A 24,527-nucleotide genomic window follows, 5' to 3' on the forward strand; every position below is an offset into this window, starting at 1 on the left:
ACTAAATGTCAGAACAAAATCTGTCTCTCAGCTCTGACTCTCTAGACTTTAATAGGGAGGCAGTTATTTTGGGAAATGGTCTATTGCTGTGACTGCAATATTGTGCTACCATTGTCAAAAATATCAATATGCCGATAAATATTGATTCTGAATATTTGAAACGGTTTCAGCATTACAGTATTGTTACAGCAGTGCAAGTTGTGGTTTCTCGCTCTCTCTTATAGTAATTGTTTACAAAAGTCATTCTGTGGTTTCTTTGCTATTAGCCAAAAAAAGAAGTGTTGTCATGTTGTAGCCTTGTTATACTTATCTTTTCATTAAAATAAAAAATAGCCCTCAATGTCAATTTTCTCTTTGGTATCCAAAATGGTATTGTATATTGATATTTTTCAAGTTATTATATCGAGGTTAGAAATTTCTGGATCATGGTAACACTGTATTATTTTTTCATTTAAAGATGGCAGTGTGAGAATAAGGAGTAAAGGGTTTAACTGAGTTAATTCCTTTCCTGAAGCTTTTTTTATGCTGTTGACAGTTGTCTCTCTGGTACTTATTCCAATATGAGGTGGGAATCAGAGTGGCAGAGGCAAAGAGACTTCTACAATCCTGGGGCATAAAAGTCGTCATGAGTGGACCCAATGCTTAACCCTGAGGAACACCCAGATAAAACAGTTAGAGGTTTCACAGTGTAGAATTCCTTCAGTGATCATGGGAGGGATCTCAGTAAAACTAGTTAACAGTGTGAAGGCTGATTAGTGCTACTGATGAACAGTTATTTAAAAAAAAAAAAAAAATCTTGTGCTTCTTCCATGTTTCCTTTAAAGAATTAGCTCCACAATCTAGAAAAAAGTGTTTATTTTCATTCTTGTGAGTTGCAGAAAAAAACTGATGCCAGTCTAATGTCTCTACGCTAAATATTAAGCAGCAGCAGATGCTTAGCTTAGCCTAACATAATAACCTGAAGTAGGGCTAAAACATCTGGCCTGGCTCTGTCCAAAGTTTATTGAATCTGCTTGACAGCACCTCTATGTTTTTTTTTCTTCAATTAAGGAGTTATATCCTATTTGTTCAGTTTGAGTCTCTAGAAAGTCACCTGTTGGCCAAGAAACATTTCCAGCTCAAACTCCCCACAAGTCGACCTAAACTATACAACTAAACTTTTACATCTGTTTGTTTACAGATCAATTTGATTTTGTTGTTTGTTGTTAAGAGCCAGGCCAGTGTTCCTATTTTAATTTTTTATGCAGAGGTAAGTGAACTCTCCCCTGATTCATATTTAGCAGTCAAACATTAGATTGATATTAATAAACTCATTTAACTCTTGGCAGGAAGGCAAATAAGCTTATTCCCATAAATGGTAAACTATTTCTTTAACTGTCAATATGGTGGGCCATACTTCTGATAAAAATATATAACACAATACAAGATAGTGGGAAAGACAGCAACAAATGAGAATGACTATAAATGGCAAAGAAACCAAGAGATTGAAAAAGAAGGCACAAGATAAGGAAAGCAGGAGGGAAAGAAAGGGAAAGCCAGGCTCCTAACCTAATAATGTCCTACTCCACAGCACTACAAGCTGGGCAGAGGAGGGCCACTCCATTGATTAACAAGGCCCTTTCTATTTACAGTCTTTGAATAATGCAAGACAGCCTGGCTTGACCTTGAATGCATATTTGAATGCAGTTTTTCCTCTTTCAAACTCCGTGCTTACTAATTTGGAATATGTTCAAGTATTGCTTGGATGGAGACAGACGAAAACTGGAGCTGGAGCCAAGATATACCTGCAGAGTCATTTGTCCGAGGAATTATTGCCGATTGTAACCTTTCCCATTACAGACAAAAGCCAGGTGTTAGTTGTTTTTTGTCAAGTGGGAAAGAGGTGTAATGGGGTTAGAGAATTTGGACCACAGTGACAATGGCAAGCTTCAGTTTAAAATGCACAACTCATTAAAAATATTTTTTTACAATAAAGAAATAATGGAAATAGATGAATAACAAGTCATAAACTGTGTATTGTGCTTTAGGCTGCTTTCTGAATCACTGAAATAGGGCTGAAACGATTCCTCGAGTTATTCGAGTAATTCGATTACTAAAATGCGTCGAGGCAAAATTTTCTGACTCGATGCTTCGTTTAAGCCACTTCCGCTTTTGATGCCGACATCTGTGCAAATTGTGGAATGCAAAATGGAGACGGAGACTGACGGAGACGAGCGACAGGGAGAGCAAAGAAAACGACGTAAACTGTCGAAAGTGTGGGACCATTATAAACTAAATCGGGCGAAAAACACAGTACAATGCGTGCACTGCAAAACAGAATTAGCTTTCCATAATAGCACTTCTTCAATGCTACAGCACCTGAACCGAAAGCACCTGCCGTACGCATCAAGTTTGCCGAGCGGATCCAACAGGTAGGTCTAATGTTAATGTCACGTTCACAAAAGTATTTAATTTAGATCAGTGATTGCTAGTATAGATTACGGCATGTAAAGAACATACACGTAGCTAAATAATGGCTGATTAACTTAAATAATTGTAGTGGCCACATAGGGAGGCATTATGTGAAAAAGTGTATTAGTGAAGTGCTGTTAGAAGATTACACAGAAAATAAAATGCTAGTTACTTTACGCTTCATTCACGTTATTATTATGATTGTGCCACATAGCATACACTCTCTCTCTTTCTGTCTCACACACACACCACACCAGAGGTTGTCAGACCTGGTCATTGTCTGTTATTTATTTGTTTAGGTATATTATATTAACGACAATATATTGGGTTTATTAATGTTATTTGTATTGCAGAGAGTAGGGTCATCAGTTGTAGATCACACCATAATATGTACATTAACCATTAATTTAGGCCTAGTAATCAATGAATAAATAACAAAATTAATTATACTCTACTACTTTTTTTTCCAGTAAGATTTTGGCAGAAAAACATGGATGGGCATCAGTGCGATGTGCAGGACACACGCTGAACTTGGTGGTGCAGGGCGCTCTGAAGAAAAACCAGGCTATCTCTAAGTGTGTAGCTGCTGCAAGATGCCTTGTTGAACACTTTAAGAAGAGCGAGCTAGCATGCAGCAAACTAAAGGATAAGCAGCAGCAAATGGGCACACCATTACACATGCTGGTGCAAGATGTAAGTACTCGCTGGAACAGTACTTTCCACATGCCGTTCAGGCTGCTGGAACAGAGATGGCCAGTAACTGCTGCATTATCTGACCCAGCAGTGACACCAAGAGGAAAACACTACCTTGATCTCAAGCCTGAACAGTGGGATGTGATTCAGGAGCTGAACCAGGCCCTTGAGCCATTTGAAGGAGCAACTGTGTTTCTGAGTGGGCAAGAATATGTTACCCTCTCTGCACTTCCACAGCTTGTGCAAAGTCTTAAGAAGTCCATACAGACTCCAGCCTTTGAGACTGCACCAGTCAAGTCATACCAAACTGATGTGACAGAACAGATCACAGCAAGATGGCAAGGACTATCTGTATTTCAACCTGAATCAAACCATGTCCTACTTGCTGCTGCTTTAGATCCCAGGTTTAGGAAACTTAAGTTCCTGTCTCCTGATGAAGTTTTCAAGGTCCAAAGCACAGTACAAACCATGGCACTTGTTGCCAAAAAGGAAGCGAGGCAGAAGAATGCAAGTGATATTGGGTCTCCCAGCACAGCACAAGACATGCCAGTAACACATCAGGGGGATGTTAAATCATTGCTCAAAAGATACTGGGGTCATCAGACTCAAGCACCAGTGATGAAGAGGATGAGGAGCAGCAGTTGAGTCAAACTGTCCAGAAGGAGGTTTTGATGTACTTTGGAGAACATCCTCTATCCAAGAAGGAGAATCCGCTGTCATGGTGGAAAGCGAATGCACCACGCTATCCAACACTGTCAAAGCTAGCACAGTCCTTCCTGTGTATCCCAGCAACATCTACGCCATCAGAGCGCCTGTTTTCTGCAGCAGGGAATATTGCATCAAAACGTAGGGCGAGCCTCAGTTCTGAGCATGTTGATATGCTTACTTTCCTTCATTGCAACCACAGGCTCCTTTAAAGAGCTGAACACACACACAGACACACATCAGTGTGGAGAAAGACATTTAATGTTTATTATTATGCCTCAGTTTTACCTTTTAATTTTTATTTATACCTTCTTAAAAAGTAATGTGAAATTACTGTTACTATTATTTATTTTTGCACTTTAGAAAAACAAAAAACAAGAAGAGTGTAATGTGGCAATATGTTTAAGTTTTTTTGTCAACTTTTTTTGTCATCTTTAAAATCCAGAATGTGCCAATGACACGTAAATGCACTCTGTTCTTTCTTTAAAGAAGGAGCTACCAGTTCAGTTATGTTAAGTCTGCCAATAAAAATGTTTATCTTAAGAGGAATTGAATTGGTTGTTAATTTAACTGACTTCTATTATTTTCTCTGTCTTGTATTACTATTAAATTAAGCTCAAGTAATTTAATGAAATAAAAAAAAAATAGTATCCGATTACTCGATTAATCGTCAGAATAATCGATAGAATACTCGACTATTAAAATAATCGTTAGCTGCAGCCCTACACTGAAATAAAGAAAAATTCACCTCAGTCATATAATGAAAACATAACTGCAAGCATTAGGTCCTTTGGCTCAGACAGTGCAGTAATGTTGGCAGTAGTGTGGGCTGTACATGTGATGCGTGAATGCACTGTGCATGCAGAGGGTTGTAGTTTTACTGGATTCCTATCTATTGGGACTCGACATGTACCTACGAAAAGTAATGCACCATAATTCGTATTCGTATATAACCCCCATGGGAAGACTGCAATCATGTGACCAATGCAGAGAGTTTGCAGCGATGTACCGGTTTCAAGGTATACCATGATTTGAAAATTGTTGGTTATCAAAGATGTACATTTGCTTATTAAGTTATTGAAAAAAATGCAACCAATCTTATTTGATTTTAGATGTTTTCAAAGGGGCATTACATATACTCCCATTTAAAAAAATAGTATTAAAATGTTTGATCAACTAAAAATAACCGCTTTTTTTTATGCCTTAAAGAGTAATTTTGACTGATAATAATAATTTTGTAATACTATGATTCCATGAAACCGCAATGTTTTTGGAGACGGTTATAATACCATGAAAATCTCATACTGTTGCAGCCCTACATACATGGGGCGCCAAATTAGATCTGTGAACCGTTGTGTGAGGACATGTTGGCTGCTTAATGTAGTGCCTGGTTACAGTTCAATTAAATTGGCATTATTCCAAAATTCCCCACCTTAACTTCCCCTGGAAATTATCCCAAAAGTTTACGACCCTTTGAAAGCCTAATCTTGGCATCATTTTAATAACACATTTTTTGTCGTTATATTTCACGCATAATAGAAATGTAATCAGATTCCTCGAGGGCTATTCTCTCCCTACTTGTCTCCCTTCACATGAAGGTCAGAGGTCGGTCTGATGGGGATTCAGCCTCTCTCTCATTTGTGCCTCAACCCCTTGTTAACCAGTTGAAGGTCATTCTCACTATCACCCCACTGCACTGTGGGATTTAAACCTGCGCGCTGAGACTAATTGCTTTGTGGCCTGTTACCTTCACCATTCGACCATGGTAACTGATTTATTCCTACAGAGGATGTGCTAATGGTTACACGCAGCTCAGTCAGAATATGATTTCCTCCCAGAACAGGCCCTATTATCTTACTTTCTTCATCTAAAAGCTCTCACTACTTTCTTTTTCCTCTTCTCAAAGTGCAGCAGAGTGTGCTAAAAATTGCTAAATAATTCATTTAAAACTTCCTAAGTGAGACATTGCAACGCATACAAGGAGCAGCTGATAGGTCAAAAGCAATTCAGAGTTATAAATTTGTCCATTTGTCTTCCTTTTTGAGTGTATTTATGTGTCTGCTTTCTCTGTTACAGCTCATTTCAGATGCATCTCATCTGCAAACACTGACACAGACACTCTCGGCAATTAACACCAATTTTCTGTTCTGAAAGACGAGAAAACTCACGTAGGGAAAAACCACTGTTTGTCTTTGTGAAAATTACAGTCTGCTTATTCAGTGTCAGTTTCCCCTCCCTCGGTGCTTTCTAAACATTGTAAACCAGTCACTAACATAATAAGTGAGTCATTTTGTCCACAGTTTGTCATTGCCATTTGTCTCACTCAAATCTTCTTAGCAAAGAGTTAGGTTAGGATTGTTTCTATATTTGAGTACAGTGCAACTCATGAAAAGAAGTGTTTTCAAGTGAGCACAAAGTGTTTCATGTCTCTAAAGCACAGAAACAAAATTTCTTGCCTTTCGGGAGAAATTGTGCGCAGAGCTTGGCTCTTTGTGTGTGTGTGTGTGTGTGTGTGTGCCCCCGTGTTGTGACAGCGATTGAGAATGGCATGAGAGCTTCTGAGATGACAAAAGCTATTTTTAGTGTATGGCAGCCACAAGCCCACTTGGACAGAGAGGAAGGGAGGTGAGAGAGGAAGTGGGTAAAAGGGAGAGATGGGAGAAAGAAAAATGAGAGATGAGAAAGGAGGCTGGAAAGAGAAAGAGTGACATATAGTTAGACGGAGCTTGCAGCATCATTACATAACTTCCCAATGCGAGGGGATACCACTTTGTATTTTCAGTCAATTTTTCTGGAGCGACATCACTTTTCTGTTGCTGCTTTCAGACTCCTATCACAAGTATTTAAACATTTGAATCCTGAGCAAATTGGTGTGATTTTTTTTTCCAAAATATGGGAATTTACAAAACATGGCAACTTGATAAGAAATGTTTCACAAATGGCATGAAATTAGTAGATTTAGGAAAGTATTTTTAAAGAGCTAGGGAGACATATCTAGGGGAAAAAAAGAAAAAAGCTAGAGTAAAATTGAGTTTTACAAACAGTTACAAAATGTATAAAGTAGGTTACAGATTTATTATATTTTTTAATGCATTTTCCCCAAGTGTTTTTTCTTCCTTTTTCCTTTTATCTTTCTTTTTTTCTTATTTTCAGATGATTTTCTTGTACTTTTTACTTATTTTTTGCTAATTTTTGGGTCAGTTCTTCTTTAGCTGCTCACTGCCTTCATGTTTTTAAAAGGTATCAAGCCAATTTGCTCAGGTTTTAAAGGGTTAAGCTTTAATCAAATTGTTGGAAGTAAAAAAACACAACTCTGACTGGTGCCTTTTCTCAGACTATAATTTACTGACTTTGATCTAGATACACTAAATACTAAATGTATTTCAAATAGTAAATCCGGGGTGGACTACTGTTATGTTAATATTCGCTACAACTGTCTTTAATTGCTACTATACATGCACATATATTTGTATTTATTACAATGCAGGTAGAAAATAGATAAGGAATAATGTGGTCCTTATTAGATGTAGAGAGGTCCGCAAATTTGGATTAATACAGTCTTGAGTTTTTTTGTATTGTGCTCTCTTAATGGGATTGGAACATGAAGTGGGTAATGTTCCAGCCTGAAGGATGGAAACTGCCTGCCACGATTTAAGATCTGAATCTTTAAAGAAAGCCCTCATTCAGCCTTTTCTTTCCTTCCTAAGCAACTTTGATATGATTCTCTTTTCATTCATCCAAAGCACATTATATTTAAAAAATGTACAAAATTAGTTTATGAATTATTTCTTTTACCTATTTCAGATAAAGCCCGAGCAAAACATTGGCCAGACCAACATTATCAGCTCACTTAGCATATCACAAGTAAATCATATCATATTTATCTATTATTATTATTATTATTATTACCTATTATTTATATTTGCTAATCACCACTTTAGAATTATAAGATTCTATCTGCATTCTGCACAATTCTGAGATATCAAGCTTCAACTTTTTGGATTGCAAATAGCATAAATGATATGAACCTTAATGTCTTTTAAATAAACACTACAAAAATGCATATAACTAACAAAAATCACCTCACATAATGTTAATAAGTTGTCAGAGAATAAAAATATATGAATAACTCTTTGTCAAAGCTCAGATATCAAGTATTGGTAAGGCACTAAAGCCAAGACGAGATGCAATGGATGCAAAAAAGCGAAACTCGCTTGTTTGTGTCCATCACGGAAGCTGAAGTTTTTCAACTTGAGCAAGAAATTTGTGTGGCGCTTTGTTCCAATAGCCTGTCAGTGTTGACATCTAGTTGAGATTCTCCTGACTTTACAGAGATTCAGAAATGAAGGACAAACTGTGTCACTGTTTGTGGGCACAAAGAGCTTCAGTCACCATCAGCACTGCAAAGCAAAGCCATAACGCCACATGTTAAGCTCTGAAAATATACCTGTGTCTTGTGCAAGCTATTTTTGTTGTCTTGGCAAAATGCTCTGAGTAATATGTTGGTCTTTTATTGTGGAAAGTAAAAAACAGAGGGCATGAAGCTGTGATGCGTTACTGATACATTATAACAAGAGGATTTTCCAAATAATTAAAGACTATCTCCAGTGAAAATCAAGCTTTTAACCCTGCCAACATATCTTTATGGTGTTTTTTATACGCAAACAAGATATATCATGAGCGAATTAAGCAGTCATGATTGAGCATTTTTCGCTTTGGAACTGCAGTGTACCAATAATGTTACATAACAAACGTAAGGAACCAGTACCATAAGACTACGGCAAAATCAGGGCTATTTGAGGAGAGGCTGTATTTTGCATTAGCAAATTGTTAGTTGTTTGATAATGTAGTCAAGCCAAAGGCTCATGTTATTACCTGTAACAAGCAGAGGTTTGTGTATTTGATGAGCAAAGTGGTGAGCAGGTACACTCGAGCTGCAGGCGAGCAGCTGAGGGGCAGGGCTAATTTGCATTTTCATAGATCCACGCATACTAAATGAGACAAAGGTGTGAAGTAACATCTAAGCCATTTTAAAGCAGAAATGTTTTTTTTCCATGGAAAAAATCCTCTAAATATGTAATTCTGAAAGATGAGTTTCTAGAGGTTTGATCAACGCTTAAAGAGGAACTTGGAAACTAATTTTCCGTGTCAATGCAGCATCTCTATCATTTCTGTCAGTCTTTTGTCTCCTGTGATCAAGCAACATATGTTTCCACACAGAAACAGGCTGCCAGCCAGATGATGTCAGAGTCCGTCTGTCGCTCCGTTTACCTTCCTGTCATTCTGCCCAGCGATCTGTCTGTCTGTCTGTGTCTGTCTGTCAGCGGAGGTGATCGGGAGTCTCACAGTCAGTGCTGCTGAATGGTCAGTGATGCACACAGACACATACAGTCACACACAAACACGCAAACCAGACACACACTCCACACCCGTCGACAGCAAAAGCCTTGAGGCTATGCAAGTGAGACGCAACCGAGCGGAATCCGTCCATACATCTACATTTAGGTCAGCATCTGTGCGTGTGTGTGTGTTTTGGTGTGTGAGCGTGTGCCAGTGTCACAGCAATGCTTCCAATCTACAGCAAGGCCGTCTTCTCTCCCCCTCACTTTGCTGCTCATCCAAAGCAACAAACCAGGAGTTACATGATCACAGTCTTCATTTTAAGATGTCTTATTTTTTTTTCCAACCTCGTGGATGATGATGCTAACCTCTTGAAAACTGAGATCCGAGACATAATAAAATACATTTTATAAAACATTAAATGCCCAGCCAGATCTGCACAGAGCCATGACATCATCTCCAAGCTCAAAATATTATTAAGTGTTATTTGGGGATTGCAACAGGAAATCGTGGAGTATATGTTTGACCAGTTACACATGTTGCTCTATAGGTTTATTCTGCTACTCTTTAGTTCACTGAACTGCGTACCCCTCGGTTTGGTGGGTAGCTCACTCTGCAATTAATGCTGGTAATGGTCCTAAACCATGATGGCGACCCCCTCCAGGTCGCCTTGGAGGGTTAGTGTCTTAATTTTGAGTCACAAAGCCCTTTCAGTGCTGTTAGATATGTTAGCTCTGTTAGCGCAGTTAGCAGTCGGTGGGTTTCCATTAACCCTCAGACTTCGTGGTTGAAATTGCAAATATAAGATGCGCCTGATGGAAACGTCAATTTTTGGAAAAAAAAACAAACAACAAAACTCCCATTTATTGCAAAAAGGTTTTACATTAGGATATATTTCAGGCAATTTGAAAAAGCAGTATTTCACAAAACTACAATGGAAACACTTTTTTGCCTATTTTAGGTAACATGATGCTATGGCTATGTGCTTGTTGGTAGGAACTGGCTCCCTCAGGTATGATGCAGCAGGCATGAAAAGAGGTGTTATTGCATTGCATAACTCTTCAAAAGTTGAGCGGATCATCTGGAAGTTTTGAATCCACAATTCCTCTATGAAAACACTGACTATGAGCTCCCAGAAATCTCTCATACATGGTCGCTCTCTCGTATAAGGGGCTTGCCTTTTCATCATTGCTCACATAACACGCCTATGTCACCCTCGATTGGAAATAATGATGGCAAGTGTGGTGACTGTGATAGAAATAAACCTGCTAATGTTTTGCACATCCATCGCCATGCGTCTTGGAATGTTATTGGGAGAGAAGTCACATAAGATGCTGAAAGGTTTTGCAGCTCAAAATAAATCTGCCAGTGAGTATGATACTCACTGGGGCTACCTGAGGGGACACTGGGGTTGAGACTTGGGATGGTGTAAAAATAAAAGGCAAAATATCTTCATCCAAAAACATTAGATTTTCTCCGCTTTTAAATGGGTACTGCTTCAAAGGGCGATAATAAAGTCAATGAAGTAACAGACTAAAAGAAAAGGCTTCTTGTGTTTCCTGTCATTTTGTGTTGATTATTAAAAATGAACTGGTTAGTTGGCGTTTTTTCTCTGTCGGGCTATAAAAGCAAAATTAGACGCTGATACCCTTAGTGGTAATCTTAAACTAGTATCTATTTTCCTGTATTTATTCATAGAAGCACTGACAGAGTAATATGAGAGGAGGAGACAGAGAGTTGCTGTGTGTAGCAGAAAGCATAATGAAGTCCATTACACTAACTCAACAATAACAACAACAACAACAACAACAACAACAACAGAACACTGGCAGGAGACCAACGATATCGGTGCTCATTTCATGTATAATATGTAACAGGGCTGTTAAATTACAACAATATTTTCCAGTTTTAAACAGAAGAATTAATAGTGTCTTTTGGGTGTGTGTGGATCAATGTTCAATGTGTGTGTGTTTCTGTGTGTGTGTGTGTGTGTGTTTTCATGGCTATCTGTGAGTGTGGCAGCATGCGTCAAGCTCAAGAAAAAATCTAGTGACAAAATCTATCACCTTAACATCTCAGGGAGTGTCGTTATCCTGTTACAAATGGCTCCCAGAGCGGCTGGCGTGTCAGGGATAAGAAATTTCACACGCTGTGGCATGCAAGCGCTTCAGTGTGAATTGTCACGGAAGCCTCTCTTCCATTTATACATCACTGTCTGGCATTGGCAATGCCACTAAAAGTGAAAATCCACTGGGAAACAACACCCTATGGGAGGTCAGTTTAATGATCCCAGCATAGTTTGACCAGGATTTATGAACACTGGCGCCCTTCTTGGAAAGCGGAAAACAAGCCAGACAAGGCGCCATCACACTGAACACTTGACAGTCAAGTTAGTTTTGATACATGTTCTTAACCTGCTATAACAATGTAATGACTCCTGTGAGGAAACTAAAACAAACACAGTGATTTCAAAAACTGAGTCACCATTTCACTGTGAGTGGAAAATCTAAAGTAAATAGAAAGAAGCTTGGAGAGTTATTGTGACTGGTCCCTATATGTCCCCAAATGCGGCTGTTATCAGGCCTTCAAATGGCTGTTATCAGTGGTTATCACCATCACAGATATGGATTAGAAGGAGCCTGCAACACCTGCTATTAGGTTCAGAAGGCCATTTATGTTTGTTGCGAGGCAGCGACCTCTCATTGCCGTAATAATTATCAGGGAGAAAAAAAGGACAAAGTCAGTCGACATGGTATAAAGAGCGAGAGAGTCAGCGTCGGGGAGGGGTGGTAATCGGGTTAAACAAAGAACGGACATTTACGTGAGATGTTTTAAACTGACCGAAATGCTTTCCTTAACCAAACAACGTTTCTTTTTGCAAAAGTAAAACCTAAGTAAGCTGCCACTGTTTCACAACATTGAATTTGAAAATGTCCCTTTAACACTTAAACCTATGGCCACATTCGCACTTCTGTGTTTTCACATAAACAGAATTTTGAAATGAAAACAATCTCCATACACACAAGCGTTTCAACACCATTTCAGAAATAATTTGCATCCATATTAACATGCCGAGAAAGGCATATCTCATAACATTGGGCATGCCTGTGCCGATATAAGCGGTTAGCAGATTGTCTACTCTGTGGTTGGTTGTTTAGTTACAGAAATACCATGGAGATGGCAAAAAGTTAGAACAGAGATTTCTTTGCTTGGACAGATGAGGAGGTGGATATGTTACTGTAAGTATCATGAGTAGAAGTGGTCAAGGTGTTACAAAACCAATACGGCAACATATTAGAGCATTTTTGGGAGTATTACTCATCACCAGAGACAGCCATGGCAATGGAGTACCCACACAAGAAAGATGAACACCCAAAACGTACGTAGGTGCAGCTATAATTTTTCGACTTGACACGTTGTGACTGATTAGACCCAGTCAGGGAGTGAACATCGCTGTCTGCTTCATCGTTTCCAAAAATCAACATTTGTGCCCATACAGACTAAATGCTGACTCAACGTATTAGAGTGGATGTAGCCTACTAGTGGTTGTGGCAGCCCCCCTCTAACCCATGAGGCTAATGACCACAGACAACTGCCATTTAATGGTCTGATAAGATTGGAATCAGTTACGGCATTTTGCGAAGTCTCTGGGGATGAATTTTGCTATGTGACCCAGCACATACACATTACTGCATGCATTATGTGTAGAGCTCATCAAATACAATTCACAAAAGATGTGTAGCTTTTTCCTGAAATAATTAAAATAAATCAAAAGTCTTGGCAGATCAGATTTTCCATTCAGAAAAAAACACTGCTTTTCAGCACATTAGGAGATCACTGATTATTTAAATGTAAGATATGCATTTAAATAAGCTATTTAATTTCAGCTGACATTACTGATAGACATATAAATTGTGTTATTATCATCCCGGACACCATTTCAGTAACTTCTAATTTCACAATTGTAATTTCTATAGCCATTTAACCATAACTTTGAATCCAGCAATTGATCAGAGTAATTCTTAAACTATATATAATATGCAATTTGAAAGAACTGAGATTCAACACTTTTAATGAGTTCTTTTGATAATGATATAAACCATGTAATCATTACCCCCAGCCCTGATCAAATGATGATGCTGGTTATGGAATACCAAGAGATACTGTAGCCTTTGTGCTACACCACAGCATGAAATATGAATATCGCAGACTGCTCCGAGATATGTACACCTATTATTTCCAGCTGACATACTACACCTGCTTTCTCTTCCTTGGCCTGTTTCTTCCTCTCTTCCTTTTCTTTGATGCCTCCCTCTCAACTCTCCATCTTCATCACTTTCTCTTCCTCAGTCTCCCTTTTCACAGTTGAAGAGATGAGTACCGCCACAAAGGCAGTAGGAAATTAGGGAGTGAGAGACAGAGCACAGAAGAAAGAAGCGAGAGAACAGTACATTAAGTCCAGGCAGGCAGCCGAGTGGAGGTAACACTGCGTTTAGCACCCTGGCTGGGAGGGCTCTTGGACAACTGTCGCAGGTGCAGATCTGTGCAAATGTAGAGAGATCTGACAGGTGTGGGGACGGGAAAAATAAAGATCTCGGTGCACAGGTGTAAGTCGAACCCTGCCTATCTCATGCATGCATGCACAGCGAGGGCACACACACATATTCGCACACAAACTCGTCCATTTCTCCATCGGAGTTAATAAATAATGTATACACACTTTCGTTCACTTGCTTACTTTTCCCATCTCTGCCCCTCTGTGTTTCTCGCTTTCAACCGACGCAAACACGCTGTTCTGTCTCCCTCTCCCTCCCACTGAACATATAACCCCCCACCACACAAAACACACTCTTACACACACACACACACACACACAGAGTCACTCTTCACAGGAACAATCTGTCCCGTTAATGTGAGGTCGCAGCAGACCGTTTTTCCACTTATCAGCTCTCTGGATTTAAATAAAGCCCTATCGCCGATACACTGTTGCCTGGAAACACAATGGGATGCATCAATAATAGGATTTACCCAGAAGCCAACAAGACCCCTTTAGATCTAAGCTGCGTTGCCCCCTTTGTGCGGCTGCAGATTTTCCTGCCACTGTTGCTCATGTGCCGCCGCACTGTGCTGTGAAGAGATTTTAAGGGATATTCTCCCCGATTTCTTTTGCGTTTGCATCCCTCTATTATTATCTTATTTTCCAGAAGTCCATGTTATAAAGGATTTGGTGCTATTCGATTTTAATGCGACCAATTGGTCCAAGTGGTATATGTCACTCCCATTGGTGACAGATGTGCTTTGCTCTGATTTTTCACCTATTCCTGATGTTTTTCTTTAGACTTTTTTTTTTATCTTCTCTTCTGGTCTCAGCTGATGCATGAGCTCCAACGGCATTTAAAGGAAGTGCAACCGTGACCTCAGTACCCAGGCGTTTGTTACATAACGGCAGCCCCCTCTGGTTATGAGGAATTTCCTGGCACCAGTGATAAAAGATTAATGCCTATTCTTACCCTACTCTCAAGGCTTTCTTCCATGAGAACTCTTAGGAAGTTAAAGCAGACGGTACAAGAGGGAACAAGATGCCCAAACAGGCCTGATGTAACAGCAAAAAAGGGACATGGAGTACTATTATGTATACAGAATTATTAATCAGATTTGACCCTTTACTGCCTGGATGGACTGCATTTAGATGCCTTTCATGGACATTTCATTTTTTTTCACAGGAACAAAACACAGAAAAAAATTGAATAAGGAACTAGGCAGGAAATGTCTTCCAAACTGCATTACAACTAACTAACTAACTAAATGTAAAATGTGATTAGGAAAGGATCTGAAAATTATAATAAAAAAACAAGGAAGAACATCTGGAAAATGTATCATTCTTATCATTATATATTTTATTTTTTAGCACTTTCTTGAGATCATTTGCTTGTGTTGTATTTTGTGTTTTTTTCTTATGTTCTTATTTTTAAGTTTTTGCAAATTTCTTGCAAATATTTGGGCCATTTCTTGTTAAGCTGTTTATGGCCCACTTCTCAGGTTTTTGAAAGAAATCAACCCATTTTGCTTAGGTTTCACAGGGTTAACTGCTTAACCAACTTAACAGCACAAACAGGGTTTCCCACACATTTATCCACAAATAGGATCTCTATTTTTGGAGCTGGACTGTTCATTAAGAGTGCTCTTGAAATATATGCACTGTTTGGATATGCATAATACCTCTCGGGGTGCAGAGTATACTGTGGGCACAGGTGGAGCAGTAGAACAGCGGGTGCATTGAAAGTGAAACTTAACCCTTCATTCTGCTGGGTATAAAAAGTTTGCATTTGTAGCAGCAGCTACTCCTCTCATCCATCGATTCGATCAACTCTGTAGGGGCAACAGATCAATTATCCACCCCCCAAATCCCAATTGGCTGCTGAGGAGAAAAATAACTCATTAGAGAGCTCCGTCTGTGCTGCGTTCATGGACCCACAGAAATCCTCCAAACTTAGAAAGGGGAAACAGAATGATACATAGAGACACACACATTTAAAAGAAAAAAACCTCAAAGGTTTGCTGATGTCCTTTAAGAGTTTGTTCTACTAATTTAAAGGCGAATGCCTCAAATTATATGCTCCTTTTACTAAAAGCCAAACGGGTCCGGTTTAAATTTAATAATGAAACAGTTTTAAGATGATCAAAAATGGCAGACTATGCTGCCAAATGTGTGCATTCATTTTTCTATTAAAAAAATACATTAAGAAATTAAGGTTCAGTGGGTCACAGTGGAGGTGTAACACCTCCTCATTTTAAGGCAGGGAAAAAGTCTCTATATGTTTTTATCATTATTAGCAGCAGAGTAGTATCAGTTATAGTAGTAGAAGCTCTACTGGTAGTGCTAGACATTTGTCGAGTCTGTATTCATATCCACTTAGTGAGCTACTTTATCACAATTTCCCTTTCATTACGAGATCATCATTGTTTCTCTGAAAGTGCTCCTGCCTGTTTTATAAGACTAAATGAATAAATCATGGCATAAATTCACGCTGCTCTGTCAGAGGTAATGAGATACGGTAGGCTACATATTAGCATGAGAAGATAATCATCTGTGCGCCGCTGATATCTGCCTCTCTGTTGGTTTTCTGCCCAGATACAGGAGTGGCGAATGGGAACATGGCTGGATGCTGGTAAAAATCGTATAATGGGAATGCAATTTGCCTCAATGGTTTTTGTGGGGACCTGGACCGACCCTGTTATTAATTGTGGGAAAACCCACTGAAGATGCATTGTGGTGTCCTTTCACAAGTAATTGTTGACACTGATGCCTCTGCTAGTAATGCTGCAATACTATTACTAATGCTACTGTTGCATCATCTGCAGTTAATTTTTACCAGTGTTACTACTACCGCTGCAGCTATCACTGTGGTTATAAATACTACTAGTGGCGTCTGTCCTGCTAATAGAAAATGTGTGTTGTATGATATCTATGAAAACCTGCAGAGTCTACCCCACCAGGAAAGTTATTTTTACATTCAGTTAAGCCTCACCAAAATCCTATCATACTGTACGCTACCTGCCCTGAACCAAATATCACATGGACAAAGTTAGCATGTAGCTGGTGAACAAAGTGAAGCATTTAGCTGCTAAAGAGCCAGATATTTCCCTCAGGAGTTGGTGGAGACTGATGACGATGTACAGATGGATGACATGATAGCTCCCCAAAAGTGAAGCAAAAACGTCTTGATGGCCCAACTGGTTGCTAGCTGAAGTATAGGTCATAAACCACTCCATGTCAGCGGATGGGACATTGAAAAAACAAAAACATCAAAGTACACATCAAATGAATACCTTTTTTCCAAAAATGATTTCTGTCATTTTAAATAGTATGCTAAAATTGGGGTTTGATGCCATGATTGAGACATGAGACATACGGATATGGGCGGGAGCTCAATACCACGGCTCCACTTCCTGTCTGTATGATGGCAGCACACTTATCTGGGATTGATTTGGCTTCATTTTTTTTGAACAGTTGCAGGATGGTGAGACACATTATCCGTCTCTATGTACAATCTACGGTGGAGACCAAAACAGAGCTAAAACAAGAGTTAATATTGGGCTTACTTTTGGCAGGTGCCCTGAAACATGACTTTAAGGGTCTTGTGTGTCGGATATAGTAGCATCTAGTGGTGAGGTTGAGGAACTAAAACTTCTCAGCTCACTCTCAGGCAGAATCCTGCATCTACTGACCCACAAAAAAAGGTTTGGTATAGTGGTTTCAGGTCAGGACGTGTATCTTGTGTCAGCAGGTTGGGTTAGGTTGCAGAACTGGTCATATGTGTGGGTGGCAGGGATATGGTTATAGTTATCAGTACTATATTCAATTTCTGCCAGTATATTGCCCTCAGTCCTACACACTGGACCTTTAAATGAATGCTAATATTCTTCTGTGCCTGCTGGATGAGTAAATGGAGAACTATTGCTCACATGCTAACTATAATAGTGGCTCCAAAAACTAAATTAATGCAAAACAAAATGACCTCACTCTCCTGCCATACTATCATTTTGTACAGTTTGATAGCATACTGGTATACTACATTCATTTTATTTGATCAGTGTAAAATTTTAAAGTAATGCCTTGAAAATTTACCATTCACTTATCATGAGTACAGTACAAAAAAATTAGGATTCAACCAACATCCAGTATAATGAGTTCAGCAGCGTTCTGTGTAACTAATCCGCCACTGTCTCCTGTTCTCCTCTGCTGAACTCTAACACACTTCACTCTATCCAGCATTGGTAGTTGCTAAACATCTACTGCTTTATTGAACTCCGTTCGGATCTACTCTGATGTATACGCTCCGTGTGCTGTGTGCTGAGTTTGTGTGTGTGTGTGTGGCGAGTACATACAAATGAGTGCGGGCCGGGTGTTGAGGCATACAGTGTGAGTGCGTAATCCATCAAGTGAAAGTGAGTCAGTGGAGTCTCACCTTGACATAGAGCTGCTGGAACTCCTCCAGGTTGAGGCGGCCGGTGGGACAGTCCTTCAGGAAACCCTTGTACCACTGCTTCAGCTCGTGTTCGTTAAACTCTGTGTTCTTCACCAGGTCTTCCATCACTTCAGGGGTCAGCTTGCTGTTCTGTTTCCCCATTTTGCCTGTGACAAGGGCACACACACAAACACATGTACAAAATTAATGATTATATGTGACTTTCCGTTGATACAGAACACAAAGAAATGCCTTTTTATAAAGTACGTGTTATGAACTTAAAAGTCTGGAGGGCGTTTGGAGGAGTGATTTATCAAGGCTGAAAACAGAGATTTCTGGAGAACTGTGAAAGTGCAAACCAAAGCTCCATCTAAAAATAAGCTTTAAAACAAATTGGGTGTGATACGAGGCACAGGAATAGTGTCACATGTTGGAAATGAATCTTCCACTTATTCCTGCTTGAATAATAAGGTCAGTTTGTAAGACGTGCAACTTTTTTTTCAAGCTTCCTTTGATCAGCTGCTTGTCCTAGTTTTCTCTTTCTGCTTTTTCATTTTAGATGAATTTTTATATTGCAATAATAAGTTAGATTTTTATAAAAATATGAATTCAGGGAGAGAGTGAAAAAAACTTAATCAGTTTTTTTTTAAATGAGGAATGATTCCCTGCCCTTCCTTTTGCACCAGGCTATGAAAATGTTATTTTTTCCCAAACGTTTTTTTTTTTTTTTTTTTAGCTTTTTCTTGTTCTAACCTTTAGCAATTTACTCTCCAAACTCTTTGGATGTTGATATCTTAATGTAGTTGGCCCTCTGTGACATTTTAGAAGAACTGAAGTGTGTTTTGGTGCTTAATGTACCCTCATTTCTCCACCACAGCTGTCTGCAGCCAGCTGCCTCTCTGCAAAGCTAGTTTCTGAATGTGCACGGTGCTGATGCTGCCACTTTATGGCCTTGATTAGTTCATTAACCAACCTGTAATTATCATAATTTGCAAAAGATGGTTGGAGTTTTGGAAAATTTCTACTATCACTCTCTGCTGAGATGTTTCATTAGACCTCTTTAGCTCTGTAAAGGCTGAGGGAGATATGGGGAAACAACAGCGTGTGGTGCCAATCTGTGCACAGGGGTGAGGAGAGGAGACTTAGGCAAGCGTCCAGAAAGTGCTGCAGTCATATTCTGAGACCTGCCATGCTGCACTGGTTTTTGCAAAGTGCCATCTGAGGATGCTGCTTCAAAGTGAGCATTTTTCGAAAGGATATCATAAGGTTTGAGATTGATTGAAAATACTTAGAGGCAAAGCTCACCTTGGAAATATGATGCCTCACTTTGCTGCCTCTGTTGAATGCCAATGTTTACATTATTGCTCTGTGGTAATGATGTTAAGAGCAGAGTGTTTTTTCACAGACGCTGAAATATCCAACTCTGAAGTTTACTGCCAAAAAACAACCTTTATAGAGAGAGACCTTATTTTGAAAACCACTACTGGACATTAATACAGAAAAAAAAAGTCTGGTAGTCAACTGTGAGAGACAAACAAGGGGCAGCAGTAGCTCTGTCCATAGGGACTTGGCTTGGTAACCGGAGAGTCGTCGGTTCAAGTCCCTGAACGTACTGAGTATGGAGTGTGGACTGGTAGCTGGAGAGGTGCCAGTTCACCTCCTGGGCCCTGCTGAGGTCCCCCGGAGGAAGGCACCCAACCCCTCACTACTCGGGGCACCTGTCCCTCTGATCCCCTTTGAATTGCACATATGATGTTTGCTTTACCCAAAGCAGTAGTTCCCAACTGGTGGGCTGTGATCCAACAGTGGGTTGGGGGTCCATTTTGAATGGACTGCTTGTGACTTGTGAATGTGTCAAGTTTGTAAAAGACACACCTTATTCTAAAGTACTTTACATTTCTGGTACAAAGCTTTTATTTTGAAATGCAATCTCTGTTTATTCTTGCAATATGTGCATTTGCAACGTGTTGTTTACATGTTGTGAAATATAACTGAAAATGTGGTAATTTATCTTATGTGTGGATCTTGAACTAATGACTACAGAGAAAGTTACAGTTTGCAGTTTGTAGTTAAACTATTAATACTCACTTATTTTCAAATATCCCGTTGAAAAATGTAATTTTTGCAGCAGATTTAGGACAGACCATATGCACTGTACCACAGGGGTTAGCATAAAAACAAATTAGCTAACAGATTGATTAAGAAATGCAGATCGATTTATACCTTCTTTTTTTTTTAAGTGAAAAGTTTGATGACATGCTTGGCTAACTAATATTGGTACCATCCTTGCTGTGTAACATATAGAGTTCAATCTCAGTGAATCATCTTTAACAAAATAATTCACAAACTGGCTACAGTCCAACCTCCCTACTAATTTGTCGCCACGCATCATTGACCCTGTTATTGTCTCCGTACTCCATGCTCATATTCCACAAGATTGGACGGCAAAAAGCACTCAAAATAAAACTCTTCTGTCGTTTTTATGGAGGCTTTTTTATCAGTCTGTGAAGTGATGAATGTCCTTGTGTTGAACATTAGGGTCTTAGTCTGTACAGGTCTTTTATACAAAGTGGTCTCTGCTCTGAACTACATTACAACAGTTCAAGAACAACTGCACCATAAAAATAAGATAAAGTGGTCGTCTGTGATGGATTATCCTGAGTGCATCTCTGCAACTTTATGTTCATACTGTAGTGAAATAAATGGAAACCAAAAGTTCAATACTATAATTTTAAAATAGTAAAATGTATGGTATACTTTACACACTGATGAGTTATAAAGAAAACTGCAGTAGCGCTGGTATGGTGCTCAAAATTGTGGCAAATACCCTCATTCTCTTTCTTGTTAAAAGTTGGACGAGGGGATCGATTCGTCTCTCAAACAGATGAGTCGCATCAGTCTGACTGTTGGCAAGAACCCAAATAAGTGTATTTCCCAGAATGCAGAGCTATTTGTTTTAGCCTTTATCTGGATGAAATTGGGCATGTATGGTATGTATAGCTTTGTTATGGCTGAGAGATGTGAATGTTTTTTTTATACAGGCCTCAATACACACAGGGGTCAAATTATTTTTGGAAGTCGTGAAATGGAGGAGTTAGGAAGATGTGTGTGTGTGTGTGTGTGTGTGTGTGTGTGTGTGTGTGTGTGTGTGTGTGAGAGAGAGAGAGAGAGAGAGAGAGAGAGCGTTATAGAGAGCAGGCTAGTAGATCTTATCTGGGTGTCTACATTGATGATGGAGAGGGAGAACAGTGGAGAGGGTGACACATCGATCAGAAAAGTTATTGTTTGCGAACTGAAAATAAAAAAAACGATAAACAATTCCTCATTTCACGAAGACCCCTTCGAACCTTCCCAGGCAGCTCCGACAGTCCCTGCACCACTATTTGGAAACCATTTGTCTAAGGAAGACAGATATACTTTGCCCTGAAATCCAATTTTGAAAATTGCTTTCAGCCAGGCTCAGCATGACCCAAGTTCACCCAGGAAGTCAGGATTCATAATAACCAAAATTTAAGTTCTGACTTATCATGCTTCCACGCTTCCTGTAAACGAAAGGAACATAAAAAAATCAATTAAGTTATTACAAATGAAATCACTGCAAATATGACAGGGGCTGCAATGTTCATGTGGGAAGAGGTTATGAGGTTAGTTAATTAGATAATGATAAAAAAGAAAACAAAAAGCTATTTAATAAGTGAAAGAAAGCAACAATTTCATTTTTTTTTTTTTTTTAAAAAAGAGACAATCCCATTAAGTCAAACAATTTTATGGAGGTGGGGACGAGAATTTACCCACATTGTTTACCCTTTATATGTAATATATATTATTAACCTATATATTTATTTTTTTTTTAAGATTTCTGGATTTTATTTTAAAATTGTTGGGGATGTCACTACATTGCCTGTGTGAAAAAGGAGTGTTAAGTAAAGATGGTGAAGTTGATTTCAGTATTTCTTTGCTCATGAAAAAGGAAGACATTTTTTCACCTCTTATTTTATCAAGACACGTCTCAGGGTACACATTTTATCATAATGTAGTGTGGCACAGGTCTGGTCTTGACTCTGTGTCAACCCCTCAAAGTCTTGGTGTCGGTTTAGGTGGTTAGCAATACAACAACTACTAAATCATCTAAGAGCTGCTCTATTAGCTGAGCCCCATGAAGCACCTCGGTGAGACAGGAGCATTACATCCCATTCATCCAAACCTTTTCCCTTACATTTGCTGCCCTGGATATCTAATACAGTGACCTGTGTGTGAGGAGGTAATACTGCTAGTGCTGACAGAGATTATTCAACCTGAGCACACAAAAGTGTTAGATAAAAACAAGAGCACCGAAAAACAGCCGTCTGTTCCTGTAATCCACTGCGCATTCTGAGTGCATTCAGTTGCTTCTGAAAAGGAGACAAAGTTGTACATTTTTTTCATTTATAACTGACCCTGTGATCCTTCAACTGCAGAACAACAACAAAACCAGTGTCCATGGGGACTAAAATAATTTAGCAGGAATGGATCAGTAGCAAAACTGCTGGAGGACAGAAAGAGGCAATAAAATCCTTTTTTTTAAATCAAAATTTTTTTTAGTTCTAAGTACAATTCTGATTTGTCCAGCATTCAGAATATGTCTCTTTGACTTGTTCAAATAATGTTGCAATTAACTGAAGGAACCAAAACATGGCCAAGCCGTAGCACAGGTGCTTCTCATTTGAATTGTTTTTAGTTGATGGTTTATATAACAATTTTTTTTTTGGGGGGGTTCTAGTTTTCAGTTTTTAACATGGTTACATACCGATATCTGCTTGCATCTGTAACTTGGTGGTGAAAGACCTGGATTCATTCAAAGGGTATTCCAGTAATTTAGTATTGTACGTCCATAAAGTTGGAGGACTTGTGAGAAACAGTCTGAAAACAAATCAAAGCAGCAGAGGCTGAGATATCCTGCCTTTTAGTCCCTTGTATGGGTCCAGAATCCCAAAACATAGGAAAATACATTTCCCATAATGCAACTAAGAAGAATCTATCATTAGAGCCTTCCTGTATCGTAACACCAAAAATTTTCATCACTACACAACCCCAGCTCAGGCCGGCCCTGAATCAGAATCATTACATCACTTGCTGACTCTTTTTTGTTGATTTTCTCTTTTTTTTTGTTTTATCAAAAAAAAAATGGAAAAAGTCCAGAAAATATATTTACAGTCTTTATAATAACATGTTTAAAATGAGCCTGTTACAGACAAAATAGTACTTCATTTTAATTTTCTTGCTTGTTTTGTTTTGTTTTGTTTTACTTTTTTTGATTAGGTTAGGTCTTGATTGGCCCATGTGTTGTTACGTTGCTCATTGCCTTCTCCTATTGTTTTTGAAAAAAAAAAAAAAAATCCAAACCAATTTGCTCAGGTTTTCAAAGGGTTAAATGTGAAAAGTCTCTCAGTGCTGCGGTAAAAGCGAGGAAGCAGTGCGCTCTGACAGCAAGTTGCTAACACTTTTCTGTTATAATATGGTCAGACAAGACGGGCTGAGCGTGAAGACGGCAGCTGCAGCGAGAGACAGATGTGTCCTGGGAGAGATGAGAGCACAGGACGCGTGACAGCTTCGCCGTAATGTTACTGTGTAGGTGTGTGTTTGACTGCTTGCGTAATAGAGAAAAAGTGAATGCATTTGTATTTATACAGCATGTATGATGTGAATTAATGCATTATGTTAATGCAGTATGTTTGAGCTACAGAAATCATGAAGAATTAAGTTTAAGTGCTGCATTTCAAGGCTTCACAACCACTTGATGAGCAAACTGTCAGCTTGATAATGTCTCCGCAGCACATGCATCATAGAGAACTGCATGCATCTGATCAAAAATGCAAACTTCTGATGCGGCGCTAAATGTTCATTCACCTCCAATATGTGCTCACAATAGCTCACACTGCATCATAATGCGAGTGTTACTCATGACTGTCTTCTTTCATTCATGCAACAAGCAGCAGAGCTGAATCTGCATCTGTACTGTGTCAGTGTGTTGCTGGTGGCTCATCTTTACGTCACACTGTGAGCTAGTTTCCATTTCATGCAGTGATATATCTGGATCTCATAAAAAAGAAGCTTATATACTGTGATCAGATCACTTTTACTCCTTATGAAAGAATTCACGTCGAGTGATTTTTTTCAGTGCTGCCCCCTCAGATCACTTTATACAGAAGCTGAAACTGCACAACCTTTAAAGTGATGCAAGCGGCAACATTGTATGGAGCACCTTTAAAACATCATCTTCCTACACATTAAAAAAAAACATTTTAACACTTTGAAACCTAGAGGAAAATCACTTTTTTGTGCTGCTTTCAGACCCATTTAACAAGTATTTAAAACTATGAACCCTGAGCA

General features: G+C 39.0%; 1 protein-coding gene across 1 annotated transcript in view; it reads right to left on the reverse strand.

The window, feature by feature from the left end:
* Positions 1-24,527, reverse strand: part of vsnl1a (visinin-like 1a) — a 48,858-nt gene that overhangs the window by 21,593 nt on the left and 2,738 nt on the right. Inside the window, exon 2 of the mRNA XM_042503822.1 lies at positions 18,159-18,325. Coding sequence (XP_042359756.1) covers positions 18,159-18,320 — 162 coding nt within the window. The 5' untranslated portion in view covers positions 18,321-18,325. The remainder of the gene's footprint in view (positions 1-18,158; positions 18,326-24,527) is intronic.

The sequence above is a fragment of the Plectropomus leopardus genome, chromosome 16, assembly GCF_008729295.1.
Source record: "Plectropomus leopardus isolate mb chromosome 16, YSFRI_Pleo_2.0, whole genome shotgun sequence".
In the NCBI taxonomy this organism is placed as follows: domain Eukaryota; kingdom Metazoa; phylum Chordata; class Actinopteri; order Perciformes; family Serranidae; genus Plectropomus; species Plectropomus leopardus.